The 14204-nt window shown below is 42.3% G+C and overlaps 1 protein-coding gene across 1 annotated transcript in view; it reads left to right on the top strand.

Moving 5' to 3' along the window:
* Positions 1–14204, top strand: part of CACNA2D3 (calcium voltage-gated channel auxiliary subunit alpha2delta 3) — an 871226-nt gene that overhangs the window by 805467 nt on the left and 51555 nt on the right. The window contains exons 32-34 of the mRNA XM_069561584.1: positions 2588–2663; positions 5204–5256; positions 6924–6979. Coding sequence (XP_069417685.1) covers positions 2588–2663; positions 5204–5256; positions 6924–6979 — 185 coding nt within the window. The remainder of the gene's footprint in view (positions 1–2587; positions 2664–5203; positions 5257–6923; positions 6980–14204) is intronic.

Raw genomic sequence — 14204 nt, 5'->3', positions numbered from 1 at the left:
CCGATTATTTAAACTCGGAACATCTCTGAAAGTTTATTTATAAGTGAAAAAGCCTCCGTAGAAGGTGAGCAACCTGCTGTGATTGCACCCTGGATAAATGGCAGAACTGACCTCTTAAGCCAAGGCCATACTTCATCCATGTCTATAAGACACCACGCACAGCCATGTTCCACTCAACCCATGCTACCTTTCACCAGCTCTGATCCGGAGTCCAGCTGCAGAGACAGAGTTGGGTAGTAGGAAAAGGATAGAGCTAATAATCAGTTCAGTTCAGTCGCTCAGTCGTGTCTGACTCCTTGCGACCCCATGAATCACAGCACACAATAGTTCTGGTCAAATCCTAGAAAACCCTTCCAGGGGCACCTGTAGAAATCCCCTGTTGAGGATGCACACTGGCGTGGTGGGCCAGTCAGGGGCCAATTAGCATTGTCCATTGTGGCCTATCGGAGAAGGCAATGGCAACCCACTCCAGTACTCTTGCCTGGCAAATCCCATGGACGGAGGAGCCTGGTAGGCTGCAGTCCATGGAGTTGCTAGGAGTCAGACACAACTGAGCGACTTCACTTTCACTTTTCACTTTCGTGCATTGGAGAAGGACATGGCAACCCACTCCAGTGTTCTTGTCTGGAGAATCCCAGGGACAGGGGAGCCTGATGGACTGCCATCTACGGGGTCACACAGAGTCAGACACAACTGAAGCGACTTAGCAGCAGCAGCAGCATTGTGGCCTATGGTTTATTCTGTGGCTGAATTAGTGTCAGGGCTATATTAGTGATGAGTGTTTCTGTGAGAAGTTTATTCAGGGAGTTCCCGAAGCCAGATGCTTGGATGGTTCATAGGCTTCATTTCTTTCTCAGTATACACTGGTTCTGCTTGCATCTGCTGAGAGGGAAAAAGTCAGAGGACAGTCAGCAAGACTAAAAATGTCCTGAAGAGGAAGGGGCTTTGGAGGACTTGCCAGGTACCCACTTTGGCTCTGCCGCCTACGGATGCCTGTGTGGTGCTCATCAGGAACTGGTTTCCATCTCACTGTGGTCAGAGTGGCCAATTTTCTTCTGGGTGCGCATAGGTGCTCTTTGGTTAATCTGGGTGTGTAATCTCTCTAATTTATTTCTAAAGGAAGAAGGCTTCACATCACATTTTGCAGTTGATCTCTTCAATCTCAGTTGCGTCATCGAATATTCAAGATTCAGGCAATCAGATGATCATTCATGCATTCTACCTTTTAAGTCAGAATAGTAATACCTTCTCCATGCTGGGTGCTGTGCTAGGTGTGAAACAGATCCAACCCCAGTCCTGCATTATGGAACTTTTATTCTATCATGCGTTCCCAGCCCAACATTAAGTATGCTTCACATTAAGCACTGCCTGATTTCAGAAAGGGACTCCTGGAGGGAGAATTCCTTCCAGTCATTTAGAAGTTCATGTAGTACAGTGTTAACATGTCATCTGGCAACGGTTACATAACTCAGGTTGGACTTTAAGTGTCTCTCCTTTGGGATACCAGGAATAGTGGGAAGAGGAGCTGGGGGGAGGGATGAAATGCATGTGTGGGATAAAGTATTTGCTCCATCTTAAAGCTCTTAACTGGCTACTGGAAATTGCCATTCTTTTTTACTTTGTAAAGGTGTTAATAAGAAACTAAAATGTCTGGAAAAAAATTGAAAGTAAAATATCTTTGCAGCTGAATAAAGGTCATAACTGAAATAAGAGCTATATTTTTACCACCAAGGTAGAAAAAAACATCCATTTTCTTGTTTCATAAACTGCACTGTTTTCAAAAGGGTATACTCACTACTATGGTGGTGGTAATGAAAGGGGGGTGTGGTTCTAACCAAGGAGTCAGCTGGTTTTCAACAAATAGTTAAGGAGCTGGCCTTCTCTTGGTCTGAGCCTATTTCTTAGTGCCTAAAAGAGACAGTGGATCCTACCATTTCTTAACCCAAAGTGACCCTTCCCAGCTCTTCTCAACCTTGGATACAGTCAATGTGGGTTCCAGCAGAGGCCCAGGATTCAGTTTAAAACAGCGTATTCCTTTGGAGTATCCTTGCCCATGCAAGTCATCCTTGTTCAAGCCAAAATAACTATTTTATCATGCTTTTTGGGAGGGGGTTCTGCTCCCCCTTTTCCATCCCACTGATAGCCTTTGTTCTCTTGGTTCTTTAAGTCCCAAGTGTGACATGACTGTGTCTGTAGTCCTGGGCTTTGCTGTGTCCCATGCTTGTCACTCTTGTTGTTTAGTCTCTAAGTTGTGTCCGACTCTTTTGTGACCCCATAGACTATAGTTCCCCCAGGCTCCTCTTTCCATGAGATTCTCCAGGCAAGAATACTGGGGTGGGTTGTCATTTCCTTCTCCAGGGGATCTTCCCAACCCAGGAATCAAACCCACGTCTCCCGTATTGGCAGGTGGATCCTTTACCCCTGGGCCCTCTGGGAAGCAACCCCCTTGTTAGGCCTGCCTTGATCTGTGTTTGTCGCTGTTGCCCTGGCTGGTGGTTAGTGACTGTTCCCCTGCTGGTTGGTCCACAGCACCATGTGGTTCTCATGTTTCCCATTTAGTGAAGCTCCTTTCCCTTCTCTTCCATAGAATTACCCTTTATGACTATCAGGCCATGTGCAGGGCCAACAAGGAGAGCAGCGACGGTGCCCATGGTCTTCTGGATGTAAGTACAGTGCAGTCACTCAGAAGACAGCTGTGTGTTTTTTCCTGTCTCTCTGTGTGTGCATATAGTTTTCCTTGGACCCAGCAAGTTTATCTGTTTCAAAATAATGAATATTTAAATGTGTTTCCTGATTTCATTGGTTAAGAAAAGTAATTTGTGTTAAATCTAAATCCAGTGAGTTCCGGAATGACAAACAGACCTAAAGTCTTTGATGGATTAATGCAGCAACCCCCCTTTTGATGGGTAGAAAAGGGGAGAAGTTTTGTCTATTCTCTCATCCTCAAATAAAAGAGACTTTGGTTTGGTTCGATAGAAACCTTCTTTTTGGTTGTAATAGAGCTGCTAGCCTGTGAACAAATCCACATTTTGATCAGATTCTCCACTCTAATTGTGCTGCTGCTTTTAGCATTATTTTCCCTGGAGCTAATCCATCCATGGTGTCACAGTTGAGGAGCCATCAACATAACTTTGTATCATTAGGAACCGGCTTTCAGATCACCAGAAATTAACTTAAAATTTACCCTTGGTTTAAAAATATAATTTACAATGTGCAAGCAATGTAAGTTTGGCCACCAATAACTTGAAAACACAGAAAAAGCAGACATAGATACTTCTACATAGTCTGGCATATAGGTATAAGTATAACCCTTACATGTTATCATTTTGTAAATTCCAAAAATCAACCTAAAATTTGGTTTGAAACACAAAATTTAAGAACCATTTTGGTTTTAAAATATAAATACACACCTTCTCATTTGCAGATGTAAGATCTTGCAAGGGGATTATTTAAAAACCAAATATTTAACACGGTTCCCTAGACTAAAGGAGCAAGAAATGATTTGAGCTGGGACATTTCTGAGAGGCAACTTGGAACTAAAAATGGGACGATTTGAAAAATACCACTTTTTAGAATGAGAATCAACACATATTTCCTAACCCAGTTTTCCTAACCTTAGCATAAGTATTTCCAGACTTAAAATGTTCCCAAGATATGTTTTTATCATTAGGCTTAAAAGCTCAATGGCTTTGCCCTTCTGAATGTTAATGTGCATTTAAAATTTTAATCCCATGTTTATATAATCCCTTTGTTTACCCTGCATTGAGCCAGCATCTGACAGAGAATCCTTGAGTATCCTGCCCCTGTGCCTCCCTTTCCTCACTTCCAAAACTTCCTTAATCCCTTTATTCATTCTCTCCTCCCACACTGAAATGTCACTACCCATCCCAGTGGGTACAAAGACCCAGAACTGTCCTATGGTCTGAAAGAGAGATGGTTATTTTTCAAGCCATAAGAAGTGTAATGGCAGAACCACAGGACTGTGTGGCTGCATTTGGTTTTAGGAAATTGCTAATAATTCCCATCCTTAGATGACCCTAATCCTGGAAGCCCTGTGTTTCAGGGCGTGATGGAGACACACTCAGAGCCAGAGATTCAGTCTGCCATCTGGGTGGGCTGGGAGTGACCCCCGCGCACTGTTGTTCTGTGCATTTGCTTGTTGGCTTGAATAGGGATGGTTTTTAAAATGTTCAGGGGTATATAAATTTGTTCTTGTTTCATTTGAAACTGGATAATCCTCCCATTCCTAGTTCTAGTCCTTATCAGCAAAATGCTTTGAAGGTAGGATTAAGCAGCCATCACATCAGAAACCAGGATTAGGCATTTCATTTCCCTGCTACCTAAAGGAAACCACAAAAGGTTCTGAGGCTTTTCTGGACCTGCAGCTTGGGGCCCGGGCTTTGCCAATGTCATTGCCTGTCTCTCAAGTCCACCCACCGCTCACATATCTGGCATACCTAGGTACAAAGAACTGACTGAGGGGGAGACCTGGTATTTTCCAGAATTCAGGAAATTGAATTATCCACGTAGGAAATATCACAGGGTAAACAATCCCACTGCTTTTTTTAATTAAAATATTCTGAAATAAAGATTAGCCTGTCAATGCCTTCTTTTATAGAGTGAAGGGGATTTTCTGCAAGGATAAAATCACATGTTTATATGGTTATCATTTTTTTCAAGTCTGAATATGTGAGTGTGAGAAAAGGCAGCTTAAATCCTACATAATTCATGGGCGGCATTAAAATCAAGTATGTGCAATTTTTGCTTATTTCAATGAATGACATACAGTGATGGAGAACAGGGAATCACCTTTCCAAAAGGCAGCCCTGAGAATTACCATTTGAAATTAGTTATATGATTCCTGCCGCTCAGCATTAGGCTGCGAAATATTAGCCCCCAGAGGGTAAAGGTTTAAGCATCGTTTGCTGAACTTCCTTTTTCCTTGCAGAGATAACCCCTGTATTAGATCATGTTTATTTGACTTGTAAATCACATCTTACCACAGGGGAGTTCAAAGTTTTAAAATGTTAGTTTTGGGATATAATATCCAACCATTTTCGTCTTTAAGGGAGAGCTTCACTGTTTTTTGACATGATATGAATCTCTCTAGAAGAATAACATTGTCTTTATGTAAAGCCTTAGGTTAAACTACAAATTTTATGTGTGATACATTGTTTTTAATGAACCAAATTCTTCTCTGCAGCCTTATAATGCCTTCCTTGCCGCAGTAAAATGGATAATGACAGAACTTGTCTTGTAAGTACAATTTGCTGTGTTTTTAAAAAACCATTACTTTTCTCTGTTCTAAAGTGAATTGAGAGATTGTGCTTCATGCTTCCAATAAACATTAGATGATTCCTCACACTCTGCGATAAACTCACTGAATATCTCGAAATATTGAACGCAGAGTCCAAAAGATCATCTTTTAATAGGTGAATCGTGGTTACTGCTTATGCCCTTATGTCACTGTTTAGCAGACTAACAGCTTGCAGTACACAAACCAAATTTATTTATTGTGGTTACTGTTAAATTTAACATCGATGTCTGGCTGTTTTTAATGCAGCCTGGGTGGGCTGTGGTCAGAAGAACAAATTGCCAGGGCTGTCCACTGTGCTGCTTTGGATGTCTTGGCATGTGCAGGCGAGGGGGCCTGTGCAGTCATGGGTCAGGGGCTTTCTCAGGTGTGATTTAATTGTTTACCTTGTCAAATTACAGTCCTGCTGGATGCATCTGTGACTTAGGTCAAACTTGAAATGGCACAAAGATGAAAGGCTTGACTTCCAGATGAGATATTGGACACGTTACAGAAACACTGTGTCACACAGAAGGAAGGAATTCCATGGACCAGCATGGAAACCAGATCATTCAAGCTGCACCAGACTCTCATTCTGATTTTCCCCATTAAATTTCCAGTTCTGTGTGTTTAAGGCAGATTTTTTGTTATTTCACGAATAGACAATATCTTATTTATTGCTTTAATGTAACCTGTATTAAGTATAACTTCATGTGGAGAGTAAGTTCTTTGTGCATGTAAGAGACAGAAAATACAGGGAATAGTGGGATTTTCATTGTGAGCTGCGAGTGATAGCAGCCATGAGCCTGAGAAGGAAATGACTAGATTTTGACCTATTTCCTTTCATTTGGTTTGACCTGGTGGCTCAGCTGGTAAAGAATCTGTCTACAATGTGGGAGACCTAGGTTTGATCCCTGGGTTGGGAAGATGCCCTGGAGGAGGAGATGGCAACCCACTCCAGTATTCTGCCATGAAGAATTCCAGGGACTGGGTAGTGCGTAGGATTGTAAAGAGTCAGACACGACTGAGCAACTTTCACTTTCACTGGTGTTCTTTACTAGCAATTAAGAAATTATGATTTTTGTGAAGTTGCATTGGGACATAATTCCCTAAAAAGGAGTTTATTCCAATTGTCCTCACCACCTTGCCCTACACACACACACACACACACACACACACACACACACTCAAATACATTTGTGTTACAGTGTAAATTTTGAAACATCCTTTATACTGCAGATCATAGTCTTAAGTAGAGACTATTCTGTTTGTATTTCTGAACCAAGGTAGGAGAAGCCCTTTGAATGTGGACTTTTTACTGTGGACTCAGACTATAACAAGAAAAGAAGTTTTCCCTATAAAGCATGATATTTCTCAAAAGAATCCCTGAGTCTTAAGTGAACCTGATTTCAGGGTTTGGCTGGCATTGGTGATAAAAAAGTCTTTCACAAGTAAGACAAAACCTAGTGAAAATTCAGTGGTAACTGAACCAACCATGTTGATATATCCAGATATCAGATGATGTTATTCTTTCAAATGAGGTGAGTGATGTTGAATAACACAGAATGTTACTCTTCCATTCAGGGTGTGGGTGACCAAGTAACACTGGGCTTTTCCATTCCCTGCTTAGGTTTCTGGTGGAATTTAACCTTTGCAGTTGGTGGCACTCAGATATGACAGCTAAAGGTAAGGAGCAGCTGTCTTCATTTTCCTTGCTCAGAGTGATGAACCCGGGATTCACCAGCTACTTTTCACCAGGGATGTGCTCACATAAAACTACCCAGGACACAGTGATGATTTCTCCTTTCTGTTAGCAGAAGACATCCTTTGTGCTGAGGGCAGTGCTGTTCAGTCTGACAGAAATTCCACAGCTCATGTTGAATGTACACTTTGACCTGTTTCCTTAACTAAGGCTTTGAGGTCATACACTGCACAGGTGAATTCTTCAGAAGCTAGTGGGCAGTGCTGAAATCTAAAGGTCACAGACACATCACCTTTCTCGGGCTGAATGAATGAACAATCATTACCTTTTTACTATTACCTTTCATAAAATATAAATCGGATCATATTATTTTCATTGCTGAAAAAGCCATCAATGATTCGATCAGTAATTAGTAGAAACTATTAGAGGCCTGAGTTTAGAGTTAGATTCATATGGATATAAGTTCTGGCTCTGAGGTTGGCCTTTGTCAAGTTAGCTGATCTCTTCAAGGCTCAGTTTCCATACCAGTAAGCTAAGTAAAGAAAATAATAAATAATATTTATCTCTTATTGTTTGTATGTGTGCATTTAATGGTAAGATAAATCATGGTGTATACCGAGTGTAGGACTGGAATATAGTAAGCCCTCAAAAAGGGAGCCGTAATTAATTTATGATAATGGTGATAATGATGTTGACTTGTAAAAAGAATGAAATATTGCCATTTGCAGCAGTATGGATGGAACTAGAGAATATATTTAGTAAAGTAAGACAGACAAAGACAAATATTGTATGACGTCACTTGTATGTGGAGTCTAAAATTAATACAAGTGAATCTATACACAAAACAGAAGCAGAAAATAGGAAACAAACTTACAGTTTCCAAAAAATGACAGCCCATTCACTGAAAGCCATAGGAAATAATTATAAAATTTAGTAATATTTAGCAAGGAAAACAATATGCAAAATTGTATATGCCCCCCAAGCCCCCAATGACTGGGGAGAAGGAAGATGTAGAATTAACTCGGATCAGCAGTCAGGCCACTGGGGAGTCAATAAACAGGGACCAAAATATGAATTAGGAAGAGAGACCCTCAGATACCCCAAAGAAAATTTTACGTATCACATGAACCTGCGTTTGTTTAAAATTGTAGATGGTTTGAAAAAGGAAGATGAGAAGGAACTTACCTAATGGGTGCTTGTTATCTTTTTCTAGTCACTTTTCTTACTTGGCTAGCATGTCCAGATTTTTATTCTTAGGGGTGAAAAAAAAAGGTACATGAGACTAAATGAGAGGAAAGGAAGGAAAATGATCAGTGGAGGCCAAGCGAATGAATGGTAGTTGGTCAGATGGCTGCTGTTTCTGCGACACCAGTGCCTTGGGACAGATCTCAGTCCTTCCCAGTCATGCTTGGAGCCCTGTTTCACCTAGAGATGAAGCACCTGACTTCTGAGTCAGGCAGCCCTCCTCTGCCACTTGCTGGCTGTGCAGTTCTGGATAAGTTGCTTGGTCATTATGAGCTTTGGTTTCCTTGCTTGTCAACAGAGATAAGATGTGCTACGGCTGTGAGCAATGGATTCAACCATGCATGATGCGAAGCCCACGTGCAAGGTGTGGCGCAGGGCAAGTCACCGTGCGTGGTAGGTGGGGCTCCCTCTGGGGAGCTGGTGTCTCTTTCGGCTTAAATGTCTGGCTCCTTGTGAGGAGTGTGCTCAGTGCTGGGGCAGCAGGCTGGTGGTCTTCAGTGCTTCACTTTCTGGCATTCCTCTCTTTCCTATACATATCCACATGGCCTGCCCACCCTGCCCACCAGGCTTTTATAGTGAGTGCCAACCTTCTTTGCCACTAACCCCACTCTTCCCTTCCCTGCTGCTACAGGCATCTGCCCTCACTCCTGTGCTGGTCCTTGACATGGACAGTTCGTTGTTGAGTTACTTCTGAGTGCCAGTCTCTGTGAACTACGATATCTGCTTAGACCAGTAACTTTCAGCATAGGGGTAATTTTGGCTTCCAGGGGTCATTGCAATGTTGAGACATTTTTGGTCACAACTGGGGATGGGAGAAAGCTACTGGCATCCAGTGGGTAGAGGTGAGAGATGCCCATAAAACACTATAACACATGGGACAGCCCCTCACAACAAAGAATCATCTGACTCAGAATGTCAATAGTGCCACTACTGAGCAATCCTGATGTAGACTGAGGGGTGTAAGGTAGGAGAGATGAATTATGAAGGGGGGCACAATCTTTGCACTCAGAAACTCGTGGAGGTTCTCATTCTGAAATCTCACCTTTCTTCGCCCTTCTTTCTCCTCCAGCTTAGCTAAAATTTTAGCTAACAGGAATGATGTGATGCTTCAGGTCTGTGTTTTCTGTCTCAGAAACTTTTAAAACAACTCTTAATAGGTAATTCCAAATTGTCTCACTCTGTTGACAGACTGCAAAAAGACCTTGTCAGATGGCTAAATCATCTGCAAGTGCTGTGCCCGTAGGTAGCACTTTTTCCCTTCCAGAGTGCCAGCACGGGGTTCTCTTCAGATCGCTTCAACATACCTGAGAGGTGGGGACTGCTGGAATGTGTCGTCGAGCCTCTCTGAGGCACCTAAGTGGGGCAGCTAGGAGAAAATAAGCTCAACCGTAAACCAAAACCGGCCCCCTCCGCTGGAGGGCGGCGGGAGACGCAGCTGGCCCTCTGTGAGTCCTGTGCGGAGCAGGCTGCCTCACGTGGGCTGACTGTCTCATTCGGACCTGCAGCCCTCTGCTGGGCATGGCTATGACTTTTTCCATTTTATAGATAAAGAAACTGGTTCCGACGGTGAATGCTCTCACCCACAGAGCTGCTATCATCTGAATCTTTGTTAGATGTGAATGTGAATCTCAGACCCAGTAAAAGCCGGGAAAAGTTCCAAGCACCATAACAATATTGCCTTGCGAGGTTTCTGCATTCTAAATTTACCCTTCTCTCACTGGATAAAGACCCTGAGCTGAGACATACATCTTTGTTTAGCTAAAAATGGAATCCATAATTACACTGTTTATCTGCTTCATTTCCTTAATGAAGGGGACTGTGGAAGGCCATTTCTGCTTGATTATCACAAAGGTATCATTTTGGCGAAGTTGCACAAAGAGAATGGAGCTTGCTGGCACCCGGTTATGAATGAGGGTGCATTCGCAGAGACAAAAGAAGAGGAAAGCTTTTCAAATGGCAACTCTATTCATTCCTGATTGTCTGCACATAATTACTGTGAACCCAAGTCAGTTATTCTCATCAGGGACATTTGTTGCTAAGGGAAAATTAAAGAAATCCAATTGTGTGGATGCTCCACTGGGTGCCTCGTTGTAAGTGAGTGATAGGTCCTGGCGGCTTCAGCCTGAGACGTCCAGTGTAATTGGGGTGAGAAGCAGACAGGGTGATGGCCAAGAGTGAAGGCTCCAGGATGTGGCGAGGACGTGCATATGCATTTGGGCTTCAGAGCATACAATGGTGTGACAGGCAAGCAGTTAACTTCATTTCTCTGAGTTTTAGTCTCTTCATCTGTAAAACAGGATAGCAGCAGGGCCATGCTCACCGTGAGAGGGTGAGAATTCAATCCATCAAAGGATCTAGTGTGGTGTTTGGCTTGTAGTAGGCACTTAGTGGGGCTTCCCATGTGGCACTGGTGGTAAAGAACCCTCCTGCCAATGCAGGAGATGTAAGAGACATGGGTTTGATCCCTGGGTTGGGAAGATCCCCTGGAGGAGGAAATGGCAACCCACTCTAGTATTCTTTCCTGGAGAATCCCTCGGACAGGGGAGCCTGGTGGGCTACCATCCATGGGGTCACAAAGAGTTGTTGGACATGACTGAAGCCACTTAGCACGCACCCACGCATGCACGCATGCAGGCACTTAGTGACTATCGGCTGCAAAGGTGGTTTTGCTGTTTAGGTAAATGATGATCATGATAAGTCACTTTCTGTGGGGCTCGAGGCAGGCTGTGTCTACTTCCTGAACTTCAGTTTTCTCTTCCGGGAAAAAAAAAAGAAAAGAATCGGTCTAGCTGTGCTCCATGATCCTTATGTACCAACACCTTTGTAAGATGATGAGTTTTGAATGCCTGAGAGTTACAACAGTACCCATCAGATGACTGGCAGCCTTAGTTATTGGTTTGAAATTCCATAAATAAGCAGTAACAACTGGCAAATATATGTGATGTTTTCCTGTAGCACTCCAGACTAAGAAACATCTTCATAATAAACCATACTATTTAGATTAAATGTGGCCATGGTTTTATATGATAATTCATGTGTTTCCCAAAAGCACCAAGCAACTTCCAGCCAGTCTATAGTCTTACTTCAAATAAACTCAGGGGCTTATTACCACATCAGTATGGGTGACCTAGAGTTGTGAAAGGAATAAGAATTTATCTCCAGAAAGGATCAGAGCCAAATGAGTCTCTCCACTGAGAGATTTGGACTCTTTCCATTGTAACTGGGCCCAGACAATTAGAGATGGTGCAGTTATCAGGGTTATTTAAATCACGTGTGCCGCCTATCTCAGCCTGCCCCCCAAAGATCTTTCTTCCTTTCTGTCATTGGCTAAACTTCATACAGCAGTTAAATATATTTGTGTGGGAACCAGACAGCCCAAGTTCAAGTTTTGGCCCTGCCACATACTCACTGGATGAATTTAGGCAGTTCACTTCATCCTCTCTTCCATTCACTAATTTACAGAACAGAATGAACACTTTCTCCTATCTCATAGTTTGATTTGTTTAAATTTTGTAATGTAATACTAAATAAATATGTGTAAAGTGGAATGACATCTGGCATGTAGTAATTTCTTAATAAATTTAGCTGTTACCATCATTATATGCCATCTGCATGCTTGCACTGTATTAACTTATAATCTATGCTTTTATTTACTTAATCTTTATTTCAGCAAGCTGACTTTTTGAAAATTAAATATTAAAATGCAGCTTCCCAAATTAAAAGTTAGTCCTGTTTGCTGTATGCTGCTGCTGCTGCTAAGTCATTTCAGTCGTGTCCGACTCTGTGCCACCCCATAGACGGCAGCCCACCAGGCTCCCCCATCCCTAGGATTCTCCTGGCAAGAACACTGGAGTGGGTTGCCATTTCCTTCTCCAATGCGTGAAAGTGAAAAGTGAAAGGGAAGTCATTCAGTCATGTCCTACCGTCAGCGACCCCATGGACTGCAGCCTTCCAGGCTCCTCCATCCATGGGATTTTCCAGGCAAGAGTACTGGAGTGGGGTGCCATTGCCTTCTCCAGTTTGCTGTATAATCAATTGTAAAAATAATAACCCTGAAAATAAACTGTATTACCATATTATAGTTAGCTCCTCTGAGCTTCATGTTTGGCCTCCCTAGAATAAAAGAGAAAAAGAACAAATGAAAGAAAAAAAAAAGGCAAAAACTGCCTAGCATCAAACAAAATCTTCTTCCTGACAAGAATCAAGGACATTGATAAAGAAATGGGAAGAGAATGATATTCCAGCCAAGTGCCTCTGTGTTGTTACTGTTGAACCTGTGCCACCTGAAATCCCCTTGCCTTGCACTCAAGGCAGGCCATTTGCCATTAGGGACTGAGAATCTCCCATTTCCTTTGTCTGTTTTATTTGCCTGAAAAACACCATTCAAAAGAATTATTCATTTGCTCAGCAAGCATGTAAGGACACTTCCTGAGAGCTAGCACCGCAGGCTCAGGGGATAGGCGGTGTCTGGAACTTGGCCCTTTGCAGGCGCGATGGCTACAGCATGGTACCCTTAGTGCTGTCAGGATCAGGAGGGCAGCTGTCTGTTTGCCATTCGAACCAAACAGTGGTGGCCCAATAAGGCTGACAGTCTGAGGACTCAGTGAAATAGCGTTCACAGTAGAAGTGGTGGTGGCTGTAAGCGTGTACACTTAAGTAGCACTGGCAGCGTACCAGCCACTTTCAACAGATGAAGTTGTTTCATCCTCAAACGACCCTTTGGAGTTGGTTCTGTTCTTCCCATTTTGCAGAAAACATTACAGTGTGGAGAAATTAAAAACCCACTTAATGTCACACAGCAGCAGCAGAATTCACAACACCCAGAGTTTGTGCTGTAGAGTAACATGAGGATGGTATGTAGGTGGTAACATGAAGGTGGGGAGAGAGGGGCAAAAATGTATGTGAAAAGATGCTGTGTGTCACTCTGTTCAGAGCTATGCATGCATTAGTCTATGCATGCATTCCTCAGAACAGCCCTGTGAGTTAGCATGTGAATCGCCGCTTAATGTCAGCAACCAGTTCCTAAAATCACGATTTGCACAAAAAGCTGATTGAGTCTACTTCCTTTTGTTTTAAATAAGAAAAACTACAATGTATTGTGCTTCAACTCCAAACCCCCAATCAATTTCCTCAGAATAATTAAAGCTCACTAAAAAGGCCAGTATATAAAAGAATCACGTAAGGATATAAACACTTAAAACACAGCTTTCTGATCACCCAGCAATTACCTGGTTGTTACCAAACAGTTATTTTGCATTCAGTAACTCTGTGATGCCTCTCTTAGTGCTGGCAGCCTCCCAGATGGACATTCTATGAAACATCCAACGGTGGTTCTGACATCCAAACCAGCTGCATTTGGAATATACCTGGAGAGATTGTTACAAATATATGTTTATATCCACGTTAACATAAGTCAGAAACTTCATAGGAAGTTTGAGTTTTGGGAATCTATAAGCAAATGTTCTACTGGAAAAATGTTCATGAGTAAACCTCTTGTGAAGAGCACCTGTACTGCTAGCAACTCCATTTTACAGATGAGAATACTGAGGATTAGCTAAAAGTAGTGAAGCAGGAATTTGTACTCCAAACTCCTCTGACTTTACCTTTAACTACTATGATAATGATATCTGTCATCATTGTCATCATCACTAATGGCTTCATGAGAAGACTGGCTTTATTTTTGCTCTTTAAACAAATGTGTTGCACTAAGTACTCAGCATATATTGTTTAATTGAGTTCTCACATCAACCTCTAATAGAAGAAGTATATCATGCCCAATTTATAAATTTAAAATATTAGGTTTTGAAATTTGCCTACTGGACATAACTTGTTTAAATTATTTAATAGACCACCAAGCCCTTACCAAGTACCTCCTATGTACTTACGCATGTACCAGGGTTTTTTAGTACTATCTGCACAAGGGACTTCACAATAGTAGGATTAGGTTCATGGCTGTGTGTCATA

This window comes from Ovis canadensis, chromosome 19, assembly GCF_042477335.2.
Source record: "Ovis canadensis isolate MfBH-ARS-UI-01 breed Bighorn chromosome 19, ARS-UI_OviCan_v2, whole genome shotgun sequence".
NCBI classification, from domain to species: Eukaryota; Metazoa; Chordata; class Mammalia; order Artiodactyla; family Bovidae; genus Ovis; species Ovis canadensis.
Note: the sequence above shows the minus strand (reverse complement) of the source record. Positions and strands in the feature narration are given on the sequence as shown.